We start from the raw sequence: 22,905 nt of genomic DNA, 5'->3' as shown, positions 1-22,905 counted from the left end.
CAAGCACCGACAGAGTAAATAAAAGGTAGAACTCTACCACGGTGCTAAACAGTAAATATATGCAGACATATCGATATATGGCAGTAACCAAGCGTGCTCCTAAGATGCAAACCCTACTTTAGTGTACCAAGCATGTATGTGGGTGTAAAGCCAAGGATCCCCTAAGAAAGAGCCAACCCCATTACCTGATGGGAGAGAATGAAGGACCCCGTCTTGGTCTAAAGTTGGACACCTTGCAAGGTATGTCAGACCACTGCTTACCAGAACTTCTGCGGGCCAGGACCTCAGCATGTAGTGTCAGGGTGAAGCTTTTCCTCTGCTTATCTAGTGTTGGTATGGGTCTTTTATACCATAAAGATAGCCTCAAGGTTCCTTACATAATCGATGTGTCAAAAGTATGGTTTGCAAATGAGCCTAGAACAATCCCTGGGATTATGCAAAGTAGTATTTTTGCCCTAGGAGGAAGAGGAGCATGACATTTTACACAGAATACGTTCATGCTGCTAGGAACGCCAGGTCCAGGGACTTGTCTAAGAATCATCATGCACAATAAATGAGGCTAGTTTCAAAGAAACTGATCGACGTTTATTCAGCACAGAACTGGGTAAAAGTTCAATGCTAGGACCGTTATGCAGAACAAGGTAGGACAAATATAGGTAAAATGTAGTGTAGTTACCTAGGCCTATTTCTACAGTGGAGGAAGGCTATTAACAGAGAAGTGAGGGGTTAACAAACCAGAAGAAACGAAAGATGCCACAGCATAGAATTAAATAAAAAGGCATAGCGATATGTGGGGTAAAAGTAGCACAGAAGGTTAAGAAAGGTAAAAACTGAAGTGACTTTGCAGAATGTAAGTTAGTTAATATTATAACTTTCTACCCCAGCTAAAACACACAACACCATTGATTAACACACCTTACAGGCTTATGTTTGATACACGAGAGGTACCATCTAAGTCAAAACAACTTACAGGCGTGTGCCTCCGAGATCTTGCTCCAGTTCAGTGCACACATTTTACAGTCTTGGGGCTTACACACCTGCCCTATCCCACCAATGCACATCTGTCTGAGGCGTATGTAAACTCTATTAGGTTATATACATTTTAAGAGTTTAAAAGATCTGGGTACGTTGGCAGAGCTACTCCTCAGGCTTTCATACCTTATAAGAAATAGATAGTAGATGTAGCTCGAGTGACTGCATCTCCTGCTAACCAAAAGGCTTTGCTGACAAGCTACAGCTTAGGTTCACAGATATTATAAGACTAAGAACACAAACCACCCATCCAGTATACACCTAGATGGCAGAGAAAGCAGTCAGATTTACACCTGTTAGATTTGGCATCCTTGGCGTGGTTTTCCCTGACTTTTGCCTCTACCTCCTCTGTTTTGATGCTACGCTGGATTTAGTTTTTGCTGGTTTAGATTTGGGCACTTTGCCACTGCTGATCACTGACTGTCAAAGTACAAGTGCTCCCTGGGTAAATTGTTATTGTGATTGGTTATCCATGATTGGAATATTTTTCTTACCAGCAGGTCCCTAGTAAAGTGCACCGAATATGACCGGGCTGGTCACTCAAATGCTACTAGTGGGCTTGCCGCACTGATTGTGCCACCAACATAGGTAGCCCTGAAAAGATGTCTCAGGCCTGCAACCGCAGTGCCTGTGCGCAGTTTGTTAACTGCCATGTTGACCTGGCCAGTACACCCACTTCCAGGCCTTACCCATCTCTTTTCTTACACATAGGACACCTGTAGCGATTTTGAGGTCGAGGGGGCTGAGTCCCTATTATGTACGAAAAACGGGACATGACCTTAAGACTACAGCTACCAGAATGCCATGGTGCGTTCTCTAAAGACATAAGCCCCTCCTTTACAGGGGAAAGGTGCTCGTCAATTAACCTGCTTCCAGAGAGGAATGGCGGATGGTATTCCCCGCCGGATTCCAGCGTGAAGAGTCGAGCCTTTGGATTTCTTGTTACGGACCTGGAGAACCTTGACCTCGGAGAAAATGAGAGTGTATGGGACAATAAGTCACTTTGCATCGGTCGAAGGAGAGCGGGCTCGCCGCCTCCGCAGCAAATCTTTTTCTTGCGGAAAATGAAGCCTCGTTGCGATTAAACGCGCAGAGTCGCGTTTCATCGGCACGTGAGTAAACGAAAGCATTTGTGCGGTTAACTGCGTCTGAGAGAAGGACGCGTTCGGTACACTTACTTTCAGTATTAGTGGTAATTACCTTAGTGTTTCGGTGAGCTCAGTTTATTTTCGTTTCCGAGGGACCCTGTTTCAATAGAGCTAGTCATTTGCTCTGAAAATAAAGACATGAAGTGGTACTACTTTAAAGGATCCCTGAAACTCTTGTTATGACTGCAACACGCCGTGTTTGGAAAGGAAGACGAATATCCTTTTTCTAGTGACTTTTTATGTTTTGGTGTTTGGCAGCATTCTAAGACTGTGCACCTTTTGGGGAAGTGATTTGTCGCGGATACTAACCCTTAGATATTGGGCTGAAGTTATTGCTGGTCTGCGATAAGAAAGATATTCAAGGAGTACACATAAATGCAGCAGTATATGAGACTCTGGTGAGTTGCAGACTGGGGACGAACAATACTTTGTAGAAATAGCATAAGAGAACATAGAGTAATCTTCTGTTTTGTCACCCTGTTATACAGCGTTGGAGGCCTTTTCTGATACAGCGCAGAGTGTGTACCCTGCTTTTGAGAAGAAGACCAAAACCACAGCCTCTATTATTTTCTCCACTTCCCCCTTTCCCCCGTGGCACGCATTCACGCAGGGAGTGTATTCTTCTCTGTTTGGGGTCGTGTCGAGAGGGATTGGGGGGCTTAGCTTCGGACATCGTCTCCGCTGGACACAAGAACAAGGTTAGTGGCGGTCTTTATTCTTGCGCTGCTGCCAATCCCGACAGATTGACATTCCCAAGTATACAAGCCCGGCCTAGACGATGGATATTGAAGACGTGTTGAAATCTGTGGTGGAGAGCCTTGCGGCTTTGCAGAAGGAGGTCAACACATCCAGAAGTGAGAACCAGGCCCTATACAAGGAAGTGGGTAGCTTGTGGAGAGAGGTGTCAGGATTAACACCAAAGGGTCAAGGAGGGGTTTCTTACATTAAGCTAGCTACACTGCCTCCTCTAGGAACTACTGTACACACTCCTCAGTTGGGAGCCGAAGGGGGTGTTTTTTTTGTAACTCCTCCTACAACATCTCTTCCATCAGATGCTGTCCCTACAGTCCATGGTATGCAAAGCACCGGTATCTCGTTGGCCCCCCGGAAAGATTCTATGGGGACCCCAGGAAGTTCGAGACCTTTTTGAACCAGTGTAGGTTGCTCTTTTTATGTAAACCTGGGGTGTTTCAGGATGACTCTGCAAAAACAGCCTTTATGAGGTCGTATATGGGAGGCAATGCTGCAAGTTGGATTATTCCACTTTTGGAAAGGAACGATCCTGCGTTGCATAGTTTTGTTGACTTTTGTTTGAAACTGCGAAAATTGTTTGACCGGAAATCACATATGCTGTCCTTGGACCGGGAATTGTTAACATTGCAACAAGGGTCGCAGGACTTGTTGTCATATAATACGGCATTTAATCGACTAGTGGTCGAAACCGAATGGCCTCCTGCAAAAAGGATCTCTATATTCTATCAAGGATTACGAGAGGAGCTCAAAGACGTCTTGGCACAAGTAGTGCAACTACCGAACACCTGTGAAGACCTCATTGATCTGACAGTCCAGTTAGATCATAGAATCCTAGAACGGAGAGGGGACAGGAACAGAGGAGATAGTCGTTACTTTTATACTCGCATTAAAAGCTCCGCCGAAGAACATCCTAAGGCGGCCGGAGGGGTAGAGCCTATGCAAATAGGAGGAATACGGGGCCCCCTTTCTGTGGAAGAAAAAGAAAAAAGACGACGCTTGAAGCAATGCCTATACTGTGGCAAAGGAGGGCATTTTATTAAAGATTGCAGAGCAAGGAATGCTCTGCCTGGCCGAACTAGGATGCCGCAAAGCCAGGCCATTGTTCAATCAGGAAGGCCGGCGGAAAATCAAAGAACCCAAATCAGGAAGAGATCTCTGCCTTGGGATGTCAACTACAAACGATCTCACCTACGCTTGCCAACACTCTACATCCAGCGGTAGCACATATGAACCTCAAAGTTACCCTGTGTGTCAATTCCCAAGACGCCTTGGATATAGATGCGTTGCTCGATTCTGGTGCCACAGGGAATTATATCGATCAGGAATATGTCATGAAGATCGGAATAATCTGTGAGAAGAAAGAAAGACCTGAATTGGTGAAAGCAGTGGACGGAACAGTCCTGTCATCTGGTCACGTGTCGTACCATACCCGGCCATTATTAATGCAGACGAGCCAGAACCACCAAGAACATATCCAATTCGATCTTATAGATGCACCCCAATTCAGTCTTATTTTGGGTATGCCGTGGTTGACTCTACATGATCCTAAAGTCAGTTGGGCGGCTCGTACCATTACTATGTCATCAGATTATTGCAAGGAGAATTGTCGTCAGGAAATGCCTTGCTCCAGCGTTCTTCGTAAAACACCATTGGTATGTCTGGCAACAGAATGTTCCGGGGAACACTATTGTTGTGCCACCATCCTCCCTGATGAGTATAAGGAATATTGTTCCCTGTTTGACAAACAAAAGGCTACTGACTTGCCTCCACATCGGGTATATGATTGCCGCATCGAACTATTGCCCGGAGCGGATATTCCATGCAGTCTGGTATATGCCTTAACCGAAAAAGAGACAGTTCTTAAAGAACTACATCGATGAGAATCTGGCAACCGGGTTTATCCGGCATTCAACCTCTCCAGCCTCATCCCCAATGTTTTTCATTCCCAAGAAGGATTGCGACGAATTGAGGCCTTGTATTGATTATAGGGCCATCAATAGAGTGACAGTCAAGAATCGTTACCCACTCCCCTTAATACCAGTGCTCTTGGATCAGCTACAGGGGGCCCGTTTCTTTACTAAACGATCTTCGCGGAGCTTATCATTTGGTTAGGGTCCAGAGCGGGGATGAATGGAAGACTGAGTTTCGAACGAAATTCGGGCTATTCAAATACAGAGTGATGCCATTCGGGCTCTGTAACGCCCCCGCTGCATTCCAGTTTATGGACGAAGTGTTGAGAGGTTGTCTGGAAACCTTTTGCTTTGTGTATATCGACGACATTTTGATCTATTCGTCTACCCTTCCAGAGCATGTGGAACATGTGAAAACAGTGCTTCGTAAACTACAGCTTAATTCTCTGTATGCAAAGCTCGAGAAATGCCTGTTTCATGTCACAGAAGACTCATTCCTTGGTTATGTCATCAACGCGCAAGGGTTTCAGATGGACTCCAGTAAGGTAGATGCTATCATCGGTTGGAGTACCCCTCAGAATGTCAAATCAGTGCAGAGTTTCCTTGGCTTCGTCAATTACTACAGGCGATTCATTAAAGACTTCCCCAAAATCATCCATCCTATTTCCAGTTTGCTGAGAAAGAACACCCCATTTGTATGGAGTATGGAGGCAGCCAGTTCATTCCAGTTCTTGAAAGATCAGTTCACTCGGGCCCCTAACCTCCGCCATCCTGATCCACAGATACCTTTTGTACTGGAAACAGACGCATCTCAATTTGCGGTTGGAGGGATATTATCGCAACGCCATCTTGTCATCGGCCAACTACATCCTGTTGCTTATTTTTCAAAAAAGCTCACTCCTTGTGAGATCAATTACACCATCTCGGATAAGGAACTTCTTGCGATAAAAAGAGCTTGCGAGGAATGGCGCCATTACCTATTGGGAGCGGTTCATACTGTCGAAATCTATACTGATCACAGGAACCTGCTGTTTCTGAAGACAGCAAACGCGCTTACTCCTCGACAACTGCGATGGACATTGTTCTTCTCAGATTTTGATTTTGCCATCAAATACAAACCAGGGCCACAAAACAGTAAGGCGGATGCCCTTTCTCGCATTGGCGAAACGGAGGAACAGCGAGAAATGAGTGACGACGAACCCCCATTGATTTTGACTGAAATGGGTGACCCGACCTTATCCGTAGCCTTGTTGTCTTCGCAAGAATTCCTGGAAGATGTGCGAGTCGCCCTTGCTGACACCACTTTACAGGAATGGGTACAGGAAGATCCTGAACATCGTGTGGTAAAAGACGATCTTGCCTATCAAGGCTCAGCCATCTATGTCCCAACAGAGACCTTGCAACGACAAGTGTTAAAACGGATCCACGATTCCCTTCTGGGTGGACATTTGGGGATCTATAAAACCATCGCTAGCGTGGAGCGTTCGTTCTGGTGGCCCTGAATCAGAGATGATGTACGGTACTACATAAAGAACTGTGCTGTTTGTGTTCAAGGGAAGTCCATCCATGTAAAACCTATTGGATTTCTTAGACCTCTACCTATTCCTCCAAAACCCTGGCATACTCTATCAATGGACTTTATAGTTGAAATGCCACCTTCCGATGAAAAGACTGTGATCTTGGTGGTGGTAGACCATCTGACAAAGATGGGGCATTTCATACCTTTGGCTGGCCTGCCCACCTCAGCGGAACTGGCAGTGGTGTTTCTTCAGCATATCTTTCGAGCTCATGGCATTCCTTGTGTGCTTATAACTGATAGAGGAACCCAGTTCACTTCCCGATTCTGGAAGGCTCTCTGTAAGACTTTAGACATCGATGCCAGACTCTCTTCCTCCTACCACCCCCAGACTGATGGTAAAACGGAACGCCTGAATCAGACGTTAGAGCAGTATCTTCGTTGTTTTACCTTGCAGAATAATATGGACCGGACCAAGTTGATTTGGATGGCGGAATTTGCCTACAATAACGCTATACACTGCACCCTGGGCTGTTCCCCTTTCTTTTGTCTTTTTGGCTATCACCCTAATGCGCTCCCATTCGAGGTACCTGTGCACTCACCATTACCTAGCATACATGAACATCATGCCCATCTTAAGGCGGTGTTGATCGCTGCAAAACATAGTCTGGCCACTGCTCAATCTTCACAGAAACGCTTTGCAGACACGGGAAGGACACTTGAACCTGATTACAAGGTGGGGGACAGGGTAGGGCTATCTACTAGAAACCTTCATTTAAAAGGGGAGAATAAGCTGAAACCTAAATATGTGGGGCCGTATAGTATAGTTGAGGTCATCAACCCTGTGGCTATGAAACTGTCCCTCCCTGGCTCTTGGAAGATTCATCCTGTATTTCATGTTTCCCTCCTCCAACCTTGTCTTCCCAACATGAGGCTTTTGGATAGACCCCTTCCGGTTGATGTAGATGGGCAGGAGGAGTATGAGGTGCAGACAATTCTTGACTCTCGTATGTTTAGAGGGAGGATTCAGTATTTGGTGGAATGGAAGGGTTATGGGCCTGAGGAGAGAACCTGGGAACCTGTGAGCAACCTGAACTGTCCTGTGTTGGTTGACCTTTTCCATGAATTGCACCCTGGTAAGCCTGGAAGACCCCCGGGTCGGCTGTCCTCGAGAGGGGGTTCTGTAGCGATTTTGAGGTCGAGGGGGCTGAGTCCCTATTATGCACGGAAAACGGGACATGAACTTAAGACTACAGCTACCAGAATGCCATGGTGCGTTCTCTACAGACATAAGGCCCTCCTATACAGGGGAAAGGTGCTTGTCAATTAACCTGCTTCCAGAGAGGAATGGCGGATGGTATTCCACGCCACGTCGAGCCTTTGGATTTCTTGTTACGGACTTGGAGAACCTTGAACTCAGAGAAACGGAGAGTGTATGGGACAATAAGTCACTTCGCATCGGTCTTAGGAGAGCGGGCTCGCCTCCTTCGCAGCAAACCTTTTTCCTGTGGAAAATGAAGCCGCGTTGCGATTAAACGCGCAGAGTCGCGTTTCATCAGCACTTGAGTAAACGAAAGCATTTGTGCTGTTAACTGCATCTGAGAGAAAGACGCGTTCGGTACACTTACTTTCAGTATTAGTGGTAATTACCTTAATGTTTCGGTGAGCTCAAGAGGAACCTTTGCAGAGGAGAAGAGCTTGGCCTACTGTTTTGAAGTGGTTTAACTGTTTCCTGTAGCAATATTTAAGAAGCCTAACGATCCATCATGAGACAACACTGTACTGATATGTTAGCCCACACGTATTCTGACAACCCGCCCTCTTCTCCCCTTTCCCTTTTTCTTTACTTCATCATACTTTCTTAAATCTTTTTTTGGTATTTTTTTCTTAAGTGACTAGTGTTTTTATTCTATTTCTTTCTATAAAAATGATAATGTTGGATCTTTTAAAATAAATATAAATTGAAAATGAAAATGTAAATAGGACCAATTTTTTTGTAAACAGATTTTATTTGATAGATTGCACATATAGTGCAGCACCCCGCACTCCGGAGTAACCTGCCAGTCATTACAAGGCATCAATGAAGTAGCAATCCGTACATCATTTTGTCAGGCAACAATATCAAACTTAACAAAATTTCTCCACCCCCCTCCCTAACACCCCAACCCCCCCCCCCCCCGATCCCCCTCCCCAGTCACACAACACCGTCTCCCATATTCTGCAAATCCGTTCTCGGTCCAGAATTTACATACATCCTCTATTATGGCTCGTTATACAGTCTCCACAGTAGCCTCCCGCTCCAATGGAGATTACAGCCACAGGCCCCTATAATCAGCCCACCTCTTCCATATCCTATAGTGCTTACGCGGGCAGCCACGGGCCACAAAAGATCTGCTGCTCTAGTACCATACAGAAATCTAATCCCTTCTTCCATACCGGAACCGAAGGGGCTCGGGGGTCTTTCCATGCAATATCTCTTTTGGCGAGGGTCAGGCCTAATGACAACACATGCCTCTTATATCTGTTCCCCCCCAACCTCGTCCATCACATGCAGAAAACCTAATCGCGCTGTGCGTGGGAGTTCCCACCCCAGGACCTCGGACAGACAATCCCACACCCCTTTCCAGAATCTGGCCAGTGAGCTACAACTCCACACCATGTGACTCAACGTCCACTCTTCCCTATCACATCTAAGACAATTTGGGGATGCAATGAGGCCTGCCGGCCACAATCTCTCCCTAGTATAAGACATTCTGTGTAAGTATTTGAATTGGATAAGCCGCAGGCGCATCGCTATGGCTGCACTTCTAGGGGCCTCCAGTGCCTCTCGCCAATCCTTCTCATCCAGTACCCCAACATCCCCTTCCCATGACTCTCTGAGCGTCTGCAATGTCGTGGAGCAGTGTGTGACTAGTGTCTGATAGATGCGAGATATCTTTTTATCTCCTAAGTCTCCCATGAAGACCTTAGCTTCCAATGGACTAAACTTCGGGAGGGAATCCAGACCTTCCAAGCTCGGTGCAATGGCATGGCGGAACTGCAGGTATTGAAAAAATTGGGACCGGGGCATGTCATAATCCGTTCGTAGATCCTGGAAGGATTTAAGTGTTGTACCCAACATTACACCCCCCAGCCTTGAAATCCCTATAGTATCCCATCCCTTGAAACCCCGGAGAGACTCCAGAGCAGGAAGGCGTCCATTATTCCACAGTGGGGTTTCCTCGGTCAACGTGCCCCACCATCCCATGCGATGCAGCGTCCGTCTCCAAATCTGGAATACCAGTTGAGTAGCCGGCGGCAGCCTCCTTCGAAGCCGTGCCGCGTACAGTATCCTATGTAGGGAATTAGAGCCCATCAGGTGTCGCTCCAGGGCATATGCTGGGTCGCCCCTATCCCCGTACCACCACTCATTAAGAACCAGGAGATGGGAGGCCTGGTAATAGGAGAGGATATCTGAGGTCGCTAAACCACCATAATACGTTGAGAGAAAACATGTCCGCAATGCCACCCTCACCACACCTCCCACCCAAAGAAATTACCCCAGCGTTGAATTTACTTGGCGGAACCACTGGGGTGATATTGGATACGGATGGTTCTGTAATTGATAGAGCAATCGGGGGGAGTGCCACCATTTTAAAAATGGCCGATCTGCCATAGATAGTAAGGGGCATACGGGACCATGTCTTCATTTCGGTCCGGACCCGATCCCAGACCGGCACCAAATTGCGCTCCCAGGAGATCGCCGGGGCTTCTGAGATAAATACTCCCAGATATTTAATGCCCCTAATTGCTACCTGTAACGTGGAAGCCCATTCCCCCACTCCAGATTGCTCTCCGAGCACCCACAAAGACTATTTACGGGGGTTCAGGTACAGGCCCGAGGTTTCGCCAAAGATCTGATTTATCTTGAGTATACGGTGCCCTGATCTGTTAAGGTTGGTAAGAAAAAATAAGACATCGTCCACATATAGGGCAATTCTATCAGACGACCCATCTCCCACTCGAAGCCACTAAGCTGTGCATCCATACGCACCCAAGCCTCCAGTGGCTCCATGGATAGGGTGAATAGGTATGACGAAAGAGGGCAGCCCTGCATAGTGCCTTGCCCGATTGCAAATTTAGAGGATATGGCACCCTAACCGAGGTTGTCAAGTCCGTGTACAATAGTCTCAGGTAGGATAGGAAACGAGGCCCTAGGTTAAGCCGGGGTAGTAACGCAAACAGGTAAACCCAACTCAGTAAGTCAAAGGCCCTATCAATATCCGCTAGGAGAAGTGCCGCCTGTACCCCGGTCTCTTGAACCGCCACAATTGCCACATGGGCCCTACGAATGTTATGTCTGGTAGATCTATGTGACATGAACCTGGCCTGGTCTGGATGGACGAGTCCCGCAATGTGGGGCAGGAGACTATTAGCCAGCGCCTTGGCTAACATTTTTGCCTCAACATTGAGTAGAGATATGTACGAAGCATGTTGCTCCGGAGGCCTGCCCGGATTCTGAAACACTACCACTTCAGCATGCCTCCAGTCTGCGGGGAGGCAGCCTCGTTCCCGTGCCTCCTCTAGTGCCGCCCTGTAGGCCGTGCCAAGGTGGAGGTGATATTTCTTGTAGAACTCACTTGGAAACCCATTGGGTCCCGGAGCCTTTCCAGTATTAAGTTCTCTTAGGGCCCTTCCCAACTCTTCCGCCGTCAACGGGAGCTCGAGGCCCTCATGCACCGTACCGACACAGCCCGTGGCGGCCGGTCTGCTATGAACTTGTCTACCATCTCCGCTGGGAGGCATTCATTCTGGGCATACTGGTTCGCGTAATAGAGCGCAAAATTCTCCGCCAGCACCTTCGGACCTGTGATTGGTCTCCTGCGGCATCTAGGAGCCCTGATAAAGTCGGAGCCTGGAACGTGCCCTGGCAAAGCCGGTGCAACATTGTTCCTGACTTATCCCCCCACTGGCAAATCCTGCTGCGCGTAGCCAGCCACGCCTGACGTGCCTCCTCTAAAAGCAGGGGCGAATAAGATTGCTGTGCCAGGAGGAGTTGCCCCACCATCTAACTTTCTCCACCTACGCTACAACGACGCTCTAGGGTCTCTATGTCCGCCGCGGCTGGTATTAAGTCTGCCTTGCGCTGTCGGCGCTCAGCCGCGCAATGTCCACTCCCCGCAGCGTGGGCTTTATGGCCTCCCACACCGTCCCGGCAGCAGTGACCGATCCAACATTCTCTGCCAAGAATTGGGTAATGGCCTCTCCCATTTGTTTCTGGTAGTCTTCGTTGGGAAGGTGCCATGTGGATAGGCGCCACCGAAATGGCTGCCTCGCCCTACCCAGCAGTAACTCGATACTTACAGAGGAGTGGTCCGATAACCCCCACGGCAAAATAGCCGTTGATTTTACCCTACCAATAACTGCTCGTGGGACAAAGATATAATCCAACCTAGAGAAGGAGTTATGGACTACAGAGACATACGTGTATTCCCGCCGAAGTGCGTGTAGATACCGCCAAGTGTCCACCTAATCTAGGTTTCTAACCATGTCCCCTAATTTAGTAGATGCTGTTGCCGCTCGCCCACCTCCGGGCCTACATCTATCCACCAACCCATCCATGACATCATTCCAATCCCCCCCACCACCGCTGATGTCTCATGAATGTCAGCCCAGAGCGCAAAGAGCCTCTCTACCAAGGACCACTGCAGAGGAGGTGGAGCATATACACTACATAATACCAGGGTCTCCTCCCCAATCCTGCCCCTGATAAATATGTACCTGTCCTGTGGATCGACCCACTGAGTGACGTGGACATAGGAGAGTCTGCGGTGCACTAGTATGGCCACCCCCCCGGGAGCCTCTAACAAAGCCCGCACGATAAACCTGCAGGTAGCCAAATCGCTGCAAGCAAAGTGTTTTTACCCAATAAATGTGTTTCTTGTAGGAGTAGTATATCAGCGCGCTCACGTTTGGCCTGTCACAGTACAGCGCCCCTCTTAATTTGGTCTAGCATACCCCGCACATTCCAGCTCAGGATTCGGAGGGATGCTCCGGGACCCATTACTCTAGCCTCCGCGCTCGCCATCGGTGAACCAGGAAAGGAAGTGCCCCTGTGCTGGGCCCTTTAGATGCATGCAAACAACACAAGGAGACGTCCTCATTGTCGTGTGACCTTACCCCAACTGACCCTCTATATGAAACAAAAAACTGCCCCCCCCCCCCCCCCCCCCCACCCCCAACTCCCGGTTTCCATCCCCATATCTCAAGAACACTGAAGTACCTATCGCTGTGCAGGTAGCCCTAGGCCCACAACATAGGGCCTGAGCCCGGCCCCACCAATGGATCCTCCCATGCTACCCATAGTGCAGCCCCCCCCCCAACAAGTCCCAACTAGGGGAAAAACCCGCCCCCCATACCCCCCCCCCACCCTGCTAGCCTCGAATAGTCAGGTTCTTTTTAGTCCAAACTCTTCACCAGAGCAGCGCTAACCTTGCCCCCACAGAGATGCTGGGTGCACTGTAGTCCTTAGTTATAGCTATGATCCCCTTACCTATGGGACTTACAGTCAGGGATCTACTATGGGAGGATCAGCAGCACCCCTAGAGCCCCCCCCTACCCCCCCCTGAGTTGGAACGTCTTCGGGACCTGGAACGCCAGTTCCCCATGCTCTGTGACCCTCGGGCAGGTTGCAACTGTGCTCCACTCTGCGAAGTGTCGGGGTCCAGGCCTGGCGGGGTATGCACTCGCACTTTCACTGTCTCATCGGTCCATTGAAAGACCTCTTCTGGAGTGTCAAAAAAGTGGGTGCGAGACTGGAACAACACCCTCAGACGAGCCGGATAAAGCAGAGCATATGGGAGCTTGAGGTCCCGCAGACGCGCTTTTGCAGCCATAAACGATTGCCGTTGTTGTTGCACCATCTTTGTGTAGTCAGGGAAAATAAGGATCCGCTGATTTTCATAGAGGAGAGGGTCTTTCACCCGTGCCTTTTGTAAAATAGTGTCGCAGTCATGATAGTTCAACAGTTAGGCAATGACCGGTCAGGGCGGTACCCAACTGGTGGTTTCTGAACAAGAACCCTGTGTGCCCGTTCTATCACAAAACAGTTTGATAGGGAGTCCGGGGGAAGCCAACTCGCCAGCCATTGCGTCAGGAATTTCTCCTTGTTGCCCTTCTCGCAGCCCTCCAGGAGCCCAACAAAGCGCAAGTTATTCCGCCGAGCCCGCCCTTCCGCGTCCTCTGCCCGGAGTGCTACATTCTTCTGTACACTCCATGTTGGCGACCTTGCGCTTCAGGGTCGCCACATCATCCTCCACTCCCGAGAGTCTCGTTTCGGCTTCTGTAATGCGTGCTACAGCATTGAGCAAGTCTTGACGTAGCAGGGTAACGTCTGCTCCCACAGCCCCAATTTTCGCGTCCAGCATATCCCAGGATTGGGTTTTAGCTGCTAACAGTGTTGCATTATCTGGCCCCGGGTTTGGAGGGCCTCCCGCTGCATATTTGTCAATTGGCCCATGCTTCGTGGTGCCCCCTCAGCTCCCACCTCGCGTCATTTTGGGCAGCACTTTGGGACACTCACCAACAGTTCAGAAGTTCCGTCAACCGGCACCCACTCAGCTCCCCTTCTGATCCTTTAGCGCGTGTATAGACCCCTCTGTGACGATATTCGTGGTCCGGCTCCTGCGGGGCAGGGCAGCCACTTAGTTCAAAGGCCCAACATCTTTCGCCTCACCCCTCCACCGTAGGGGGCTGTCGCTGCTCTCGTCGGCCCCTTGCAGGATCTTACTGTCTCCAGGCTAGGTGCGCCAGTCCCGTCCACTATATACAGCTCCCAGGTGCCCAGGTCTGGCTCACACCACGATGCTCAGCGTTAGGGATCGCAACACCGCAGGTCAACAACTTAGGGACCACCACCGCCCATGCAGGTCATTCACTATGGACATGTGTCACGTACATTCAGGCTGGCGCCCACCTCTCATGGCACTTTTGTCGCTGCCAGTGTCCCCTCTGGTCCAGGGTTCCCCGGGCCCCTACAGACGGATAGGATCCCCGTAGTTCTGGCTCCTCATCAGGCCGCAGGCCACCACAACAGCACACTTTGGGGGTGTCAGGCCACGCCCCCAATCTTGCGCACCCCTGCTCTCCAACCGCCGACGAGGGCTGATCTGCCCCCCGATCACCCGCCAGGCCCTTCCCCGCAAAGATACCTTCCTCAGGCAGCTCCAAACTGTGGACCTTCACGGCCTACCTCAGGGCCTGCACGACGTCTGGGCTTCTGTACCGCTGCCCGGTAAGGATCAAGCCACACTGTGGCCGCCCACGTACCTCCGGAGCTCTCTGGGGAGGCCTGGAGCACCCTCCAGCAATGGTAGGGAAGCGCCGGCCCACCCGCTACTGTCCTTTCTCTGCGGACGCCTTTCGTGCGTCGGGTCCGGGGGGCCCGAAAATCGAGGCCCCGGCTTCTGCAATGTGGACCAGGCCCCAAACCGCTGCTCCTCTCTGCAGACCGTCAGGGCACCCCCGCGTTCCGCAAATGGCACCGGAGCCTCACCCAGCAGTCCAGATCCAAGCGCTGCGCTTCAGGACTTCAAAGCGGCGTGGGGGAACACGATACCTCGTCGGATAATTGGCGGGCGGGACGGAGCTAAACTAAGCTGCGTCCGCCATGCTGGCCCGCTTAGCCACGCCCCCAAATAGGACCAATTTGTATCACTGATATAGATTTTTGTCTGCATGTAATTTTTCTAGGTTTCAAATCACATATGTACATGGAATCTAGCCGAAACGCGCGTAGGAATTATTGTATAGAAAAGCCATGCCTAAAATCATGTTATTCTCATTTTTAGTAGCATTTTGCACTTTGTATAGGATTTAGTAAATGTTTAATGAACTTTAGAAAAAGAAAACAAATTATTATGTTCTATTTAAAAAAACAATTGAAGTCATTTATTCATGCAAATAATTTTCCATCATCTGACACAGAGGCTATTGCTATTTTATATGTATTTCTTGAAAACACCCCCCTACTTTTTTCAAATATGACTAATTTATAAAATAACAAATAAAACATATATTTTTGGAATACCTGGTACATGTACGTCATTTTGTGTATGCTCTTCAGGTCCGCTAAGATAATTATCATGATCCTAAATTATTCTTGATCACAAGCTACTGTTTTGAAGTCCCAGAAAAAAAAAAAAAAGGACTTCACCCCCAGCTCCCCCTGAACTCTGCTGTGTGAGTTCTGACCGACCTACAGTGCTTAATCCAGTTGTGGGGCCTCTGCGAGCAGTGGGGCTGTCTCATCACCTCCTCAGGGTCTCAGGGGTGTCACATCTCTTTGTTTTTCGATGCTGCAGCTGTTTTACTTGGGAACTTTTGTCGCATCTCCAGGTACTTTGGTGCAAAGTCACGCATCCAAAGATTTCTATGGTACAAGTTCTTGAAACCTTTCTAAAGTCATATTTTTAAACTGTGTATGTTGGATTTTTGTTGTTTTTGTCTTGTGTAGTTTAGATAAAGATACTTTATTTTTCTAAACTGATGTGGTGTCTATTTGTGGTGTTTTTACTGTGTTACTGGGAGTGTTAGTACAAATACTTTACACATTGCCTTTGGGATAAGCCTGTCTGCCCGTGCCAAGCTACCAAGGGGGTGAGCAGGGGTTATCTAAAGAGTGTATCCCCCTTGCCCTGACTAGAAGCAAGGGTCCCTATTTGGTCAAAGGTACTTACCTCTGCCAACTACAGACTCCCAATTCTAACAACACTTTACAAATAATGTTAATGCTTAAACTAAATAATCATTCCCTCGTATAGTTTATGTCTAAGTACCAAAGTCAAGAGTGCTTACTGCAGATCACACCATATGACTCCCCAGAGTTCAGGCAGTAAAGCCATCATTCTCACAACTTACAATCTCTGCATTACAAAAACAGTGAACCTACAGACCAAGTCAAGAGCAGAACTATTCTTTAGGGCATAAACATAATAGACTTAAGTGTTACCCAACAAATTAGCACCATATATCTTATAGTGCACACAACAATGCTATTCTTTATGCCTGCACAATATGATGCTGGAGCTTAGAATAGCTCACTTGGGTTACACATTTGAAATATTCCGTCCTTACACAGAGCTATCCCTCAGATTAACACCTATCTATGACCATAGGAAGTGGAGCTAAACCTAAGGTGTACACATTATGACTACAGTGTCCAGAGACAACCAGCAGTTGCATACTTTAATAGGTGTATGCTTCAGACATAGGGTGCTTCCACCAGGTTCTATTGGCCTTGTGGATCAATGTAGCTTGGATAGCTGGTATCTCCGTCAAAAGACATCTGCTTCACTGTACTACCCATAACACAGTACATGTAAATAGTAATGAACATGCCCCACTTTACCTTTATAGTTCACTGAACACATTCAAAGCTCTACTGAGGGGGCCTACACCTCATGTTACAATAAAGAAACCCTAAAGATGTCCTGCCTCCGTGTGTACTACTCTGCAAATGTTCACAGCCTAGAAGAGGACATGCCTTCACATCATGCCACATGGCATATACACAATGCTATGAAGAGGGCACTACCTCCATTATATGTTACAACACACAAATCCAAAGCTCTGCCAAAACAGGAATTTCAGTGTTCTATACTAGCATTAATCATACAATATGCAATTTACTATTCTTACCAGACTCGTTTGGAGCGCTCATACCGCTGCTCCGGTAGCTGCACCTCTGGAAATAGATGGAAGGGGGGCAGTAGCCCGTCCAGAAGCTCCTTTTTCTGAATAAGTGCTTGGGGTGCCTGTAAGAGTTGGGGGAAGGAGCACTAACACCAATTTTCAGTTCTGGTCATTCCTTGCCATGAGATGGTCACAGGACCCCTGCAGAGAAAACAAACATCAGTAAGAAACATGCAACATGTTGCTCAGTTACACTTGCTTTGATTGAGGTGGAAGGCAAGCGAGTGTGTGTGCATAGATAAACACATTTTAAACAGTATATTACCAATAAAAAGTAATCGTCATCAAACATCTTAAAAATAAACATTAGAGTGGTGCTGCAGCCCAAAAGTTTAGCTATCAAGTGGGAGGACCTATTCACAAAGGTAAATTTATATGAAATGAAATCTACATATGTACATTTACTCATACACTAGGTAGAACATTTACTAGTGAAAAAGGCCCTGGAGTAAGTCCAGCACAACACATGGTTAACCACCGATACTGCAACACCCTCCCAAAGAAAATAAGGGGCGTTTATATGTGGCTTTCTTAGATCTCAAGACCGCATTTGACCTCGTCCCCAGACAAAAACTGTGGCAATGTCTAGCAGAAATGGGGATGCCGCCAAGAGATATTGTCCCTAGTAGCTCGCCTCTATACAGTGACCTTTGTGAAAGTTCGCTGGGGCGAGCAAGGACAGCTTACTGACTCAATAGACGTCAGCAGGGGTGTCCGCCAAGAATGTGTTCTGGCCTCCACACTCTTTTCTCTTTATATAAATGATGTTGTGCAATATCTGCAGCACCAATGTTGGAGGGCGAAAGGGTCGTAACACTGCTGTTTACAGACGACACCCGGCTGGTGTCAAAAACTATAGAAATTGCTTACGTGATTCAATGCTTTCTGCTGTATGTGTGGCCTGGAGACCAACACCTCTAAAACCACATTTTTTACAATAAATCCTCATAAGTCATATAAGGGTAGACCTGCTCAGGGTGGCACCTTGTTGGTGAGAGTCAACACCTTTGATTATTTGGGAACCACCGTAGCCGATAGCATGTCCTGGAAGCCTCAAGTAGCCAAATCTACCTTGAGGCTTTCCCAAATAACTGGGGAACTGAATAAAGAACAGATAGGGCCTTTCCAGCTATACATATCTAAAGTAGTGAGTGCGGCCCTTTATGGTGCAGAGCTGTGGGGTTTCCAAAGGACGGACGGACGATCTTACAGAGTCGAGAACAAATTCCTGACAAGTATAGTCCAGCTTTCCCAGAGTACACCTTTACATCCCTTAAGGCTTGATTTGGGCAAGAAAAAGAATGCCGGTAAGGCGATGTTATGTCCACTGTTGTTTTGGCGGAGGATCTGATCCACCCCAAAGTTAATCTCCTACCCTAGGGCCCTAGATCGAGTTATCTCCCTAGACAAGCTGAAAAGGCTAGGTGGGCTAAAGAACATTAAACTTATAATAGCTAATATGGGCTAGAGGAGCAGTGGGCAAACAGGGACCCAGCCTCATTTCCCAGTGAAGATAACATTTAAATAGCAATAATGGAGCTGGGTCACCCAGACAGCAACTACCAGGTCAAACGAGGGCTGGTTAACATCGGATTTTTCAAATTTTAAATCAGTTGCCCTCCTTCAACTCTACCTAGATACTATCCAGACATCTTTGGACAGGAAACTATACATGCAGTTTAAGTTTGGCACGCTTCCCCTTAATGTACTTACTAGCTCATGGTGCAGCCCCATGATGAAATCACTGCTCTGCCCTTTGTGTACTACTGCTCCAGAATCTCCAGCTCACGTTTTATTTTCTTGCCCCGCCTACTCTCGTCCTAGAGCACAGTGGCTTACACCATTATGCAAGCAGCTAGGGACGTGCGACTGCGGTGATGCCCTACTCCTACTCAGATCCGTTACCAGACAAGTGATATTCTGTGCTGTTGCCAAGTTTCTGAGTTTCTGAGTTGCACGAGGGGCATAAGTAGGAAGCTACTAAATAGCGGAGGAGACGGACTATTATCCATCTCATCGGTTTGTAAACTAACCTAAAAAGTTTGTGGAATTATACCCTTGTGTGAAGATATCTAGGTTTGAGACGGCCTCTAGGTCTAGTCAGAAGTCTATGCCTCCTAGAGGTGCACACGATCAGGCAGAACCAGCATGAATGCTGTACAGTATATGAACTATAATGTATGTTTATATCCTCTATCTTACATAGTTGAGAATATGAATGCATTAGCTATTTTTTTTATAGAATGAATTGTATTCCATATTTTTTTAGATTGTTGTGTGTCTTTTGTTCTATCCTAAGTTTATCAATTTGTAGTGGAGGAGCGAAACCGTACAGGGCACTCTTAAGGTCCAATACTTAAATGTTTGCTGTTGCTACATACCCGACCACGTTTTTCTACGGTACCAAATTGATTTTGGGTTTTATTATGGGCACTCCCTTTTTGACGATGCTTTTATGGTTTTTAACCAAAATAAAGGTAAATGATGATGAAAATAATGGAGGCAGGGACTTATACAACCTCATAGCAAACAACGACATAGCACAAATTGTTAACATAAACTAATTTATTTGGAAATTTAAAAATGTATATACATTTAATTTAATGTGAAAAGTTCTATAATGAATGAAAATAACTTTTACCATAAGGTATTTAAAAAAAAAATTTACAATTCAAAATAAACCAAACTCATTTTTAAAAATGTATTCTATGCATACCTTTTTGTAATTTATAATACATAATAAGTAAATATTAACATTTTGCCTTAGGTATGATTTTTTTTAAAATACATTTGTAAAAATAAGTACATTTCATATAATGAGATTAATTAAGCATTTAATAAAAAATTAAGTGAATAGGGTCAACCCCCTACCACTAGCTTTCACTTGCAAGCAGACTTCACCACCACCAGTGTGGAGAACTACTTATGGTAAATTATGGGGAAACGTTCTAAAGTTTATCAAACGTAAAAATAAAAAAATTGCCAATATTATTTTATGTTAACTATTAACGTAAATAAAGATCATATATTTATGTTTATTTTAAATAAAATGCTTCTATACTATTAGCTCATTTTGAATTAAATACTTACGTATATTAAATTAGAATAATTTTTTCAATATTTGTTTATATTAACATATGCCTTAAAAACAAAATATTATTTATAAAATGTATATAAAAATTCATTCATTTAAAAAAAAATAAGTTACATTAAAATTTTAAAAAGCTATTAAAATATTTCAACATAAAAGAATATATATCATGGGTTTTTTTATAACAATTTTTTATTGGTTTTCCTAAAAACATACAAATACAAAAAAACAGCAGCATAGGTAGATCTTACAATTAGGGCAGTAAGTGTTATCACAAGACTAGTGGTATAATCTCAGTGCGAAATAACGTTAGACCTGTTCCTCTACATTTCATTCCCCAATGTCTTCTTATCCCCAATTAAAATATATGTTTTAACATTAAAATAAATGTTGTTGTTTTTCAAAGCAGAAATATTGTATTTTTTGCTATGGTGTTGTATTTTACAGCAAACACAATGAGATGATGGACGGAGAACTGAAACTTTTCAGACACTCATCCCCATCACAGATCTGGGTTGAATCCATCATCATTCCTTAGCTCACTTCAGCACTCCAATTCAGACACAGGTATGTGCAAATCAGCCTTGACCCTGTGCCTCATGGGAACAGTCCAGCCCAAATTGCCAAGCCATGTCTTCCCTGGACCGGAAACAAGCATCCTGGGCCCAGTTTTGGCCTAACAGCCCTTATCAGCCAGGCTATCTTGAATCCAGTGGCAAAGTGAGCAAGGGACCCACGTCTGGCATACCCTGCCAACTTAGGGAAAAGAAAGCAAACACAAGGAGATGATGGACTGAGCGCTGAAACTTTTTAGACACTCACCCCCAGTCACAGATCTGGGTTGAATAGCTCACTTCGCCACCACAGTTCAGACTCAGGTATATGCAAATCATTCTTGACCCTGTGCCTCATGGGAACAGTCCAGCCCGAAGTCTCAAGCCATGTCTACCCTGGACCGGAAAAAAGCATCCTGGGACGGGCTTTGGGCTAACGGCCCTAATCAGCCAGGCTAGCTCACTTCGCCACCCCAGTTCAGACACAGGTATATGCAAATAAGTACCTGTCTCCTTATTTTCTATTGCAACAACAAGGTGATGGATGGAATGCTTGAATTAATCTCAGCCACTAATAACCGTTTGGGCCGCATCCCAAGCCATCATTTTTCGCCCACCATGCCACCTCAGTTTGGACCCAGCTATATACAAATTAGCCTCGACTATGCTCCGATGGGAGCAGTTCAACCCGAATTACCAACACAAGTCTTTACTGAACCAAAATGTAAGCAGCCTAGAACCGGTATCACCCTGATAAGGGTCATCAGCCAGGTATAGCTTGATTCCAGTTGCACAGTGAAAACCGAACTCATGACGGGGCATTTTTGCACACTTAGGGCGTAAACCAGAATAAAAACAAAGTGATGGATGGATTTTTTGAGTTAATCTAGGCCAATGGCAATCGCTCCTGGCCGCATTTCATTCCATCATTTAAAGGACCTGGCAGTTTGGGCTGGATTGTTCGCTTGAGAGGCAGGGTCAAGACTGATTTTGGCATATGGCTAGATCCAAACTGATGTGGCATGGTGGACGGCCCAAGTGACTACCATTGGCTGAGATTCATTCAAGCACTCCATTCATCACCTTGTTGTTTTTACATTATCTTCTATAGGAGGGTGTTGCAGTACCAGTGTGGGCCATGTGTGGTGCTGGATTTACTCCAGGTCTGATCTGGAATATATTTATGACTGTTTTGGCTTCTTTTTAGCAGTAGCAACTTTACATCTGCAGTTTGTGAATATCAATGGACTTATTCTTTTTTTGGATGAGTGTCAGTTCCTCCCTAAACTCCTTCTAGTTCCTCCCTAAACCCCTTCCTTTTAGTGGTAAGTAGTCACCATCTTCCAGTGACTTCCCTGGTCCATCCCATTTTTACGATTAAAGGGCCGATTACGATGCAATAGGAAACAGCTCCGAATTTGGATTTCCAAATGGCTTCTGACTGGCTCGGAGAGCCTGTCGGCCATTCGGAAAGCCTCCAGTAATCCCAAGAGTGGCTCTTTCTGCCCAAGGGAGTACAACGTCGGACACAGACAGCCTTTCTGTGCCGGCCATTCCGAAACATAAAGGCTGTCAGAAGTCTACTTTGGGGGCCCCAAGCAGAGCCCCCTTGGGTGCACGGCCTCCAGCTGGAGGCTGAGGGGGCATGGTGCCCCCCTGTTGAGCCCTGCGCCTTGTGGCAGGCACCTTAAGGTGCCTGCCACGGGATGCAAGGATGTAGGGTTGCAGGGAGAGCATGCATTATGCACCTCTTCTTACAATGAGAGCATGCATTCCGGTCAGAATGCATGCCATCATTGTAAAGAACAGAAGTGCGACTGAACAGTGTTCGGTCGCATCCTAATTTCTGGGTTGTGACCACCGACAGGAGGCCGGTCAGTCCGAGTACTGAATTGATGTTGGACAGGAAGTCAGGCCCTAAGTAGTAAACTTACATGTGTGAGGCTCTCCCCGTAGAAACAATAGGAGAGGTGGAGAAAGACAGTTTGTAGTAAGTAGGACGGGGGGCTATGACGGATGTTAGAAGTAAAGCTTTATTTCATTACAGATGCCGCATGGTAGCCGGCAGAGGCAATAGTCCGGAAGCAACTGAATTTGTAGAATCAAACAAACATTCTACATTCCCAAGTAGAATGCTCTTGGCAAGAAACACCCTGGTGAGAGCATCCTG

General features: G+C 46.7%; 1 protein-coding gene across 10 annotated transcripts in view; it reads right to left on the bottom strand.

Moving 5' to 3' along the window:
* The window catches only part of HDAC5 (histone deacetylase 5), a 1,827,433-nt gene that overhangs the window by 1,401,083 nt on the left and 403,445 nt on the right, over nucleotides 1–22,905 (bottom strand). For all 10 annotated transcript variants that reach the window (XM_086923942.1, XM_086923931.1, XM_086923932.1 and 7 more), the window contains exon 3: nucleotides 17,037–17,231. In XM_086923942.1, coding sequence (XP_086780068.1) covers nucleotides 17,037–17,058 — 22 coding nt within the window. In that variant the 5' untranslated portion in view covers nucleotides 17,059–17,231. The remainder of the gene's footprint in view (nucleotides 1–17,036; nucleotides 17,232–22,905) is intronic.

This window comes from Lissotriton vulgaris, chromosome 5 (assembly GCF_964263255.1).
Source record: "Lissotriton vulgaris chromosome 5, aLisVul1.2, whole genome shotgun sequence".
Taxonomy (NCBI): domain Eukaryota; kingdom Metazoa; phylum Chordata; class Amphibia; order Caudata; family Salamandridae; genus Lissotriton; species Lissotriton vulgaris.
The sequence above is the reverse complement of the archived record's forward strand: the minus strand, read 5'-3'. Positions and strand labels throughout refer to the sequence as shown.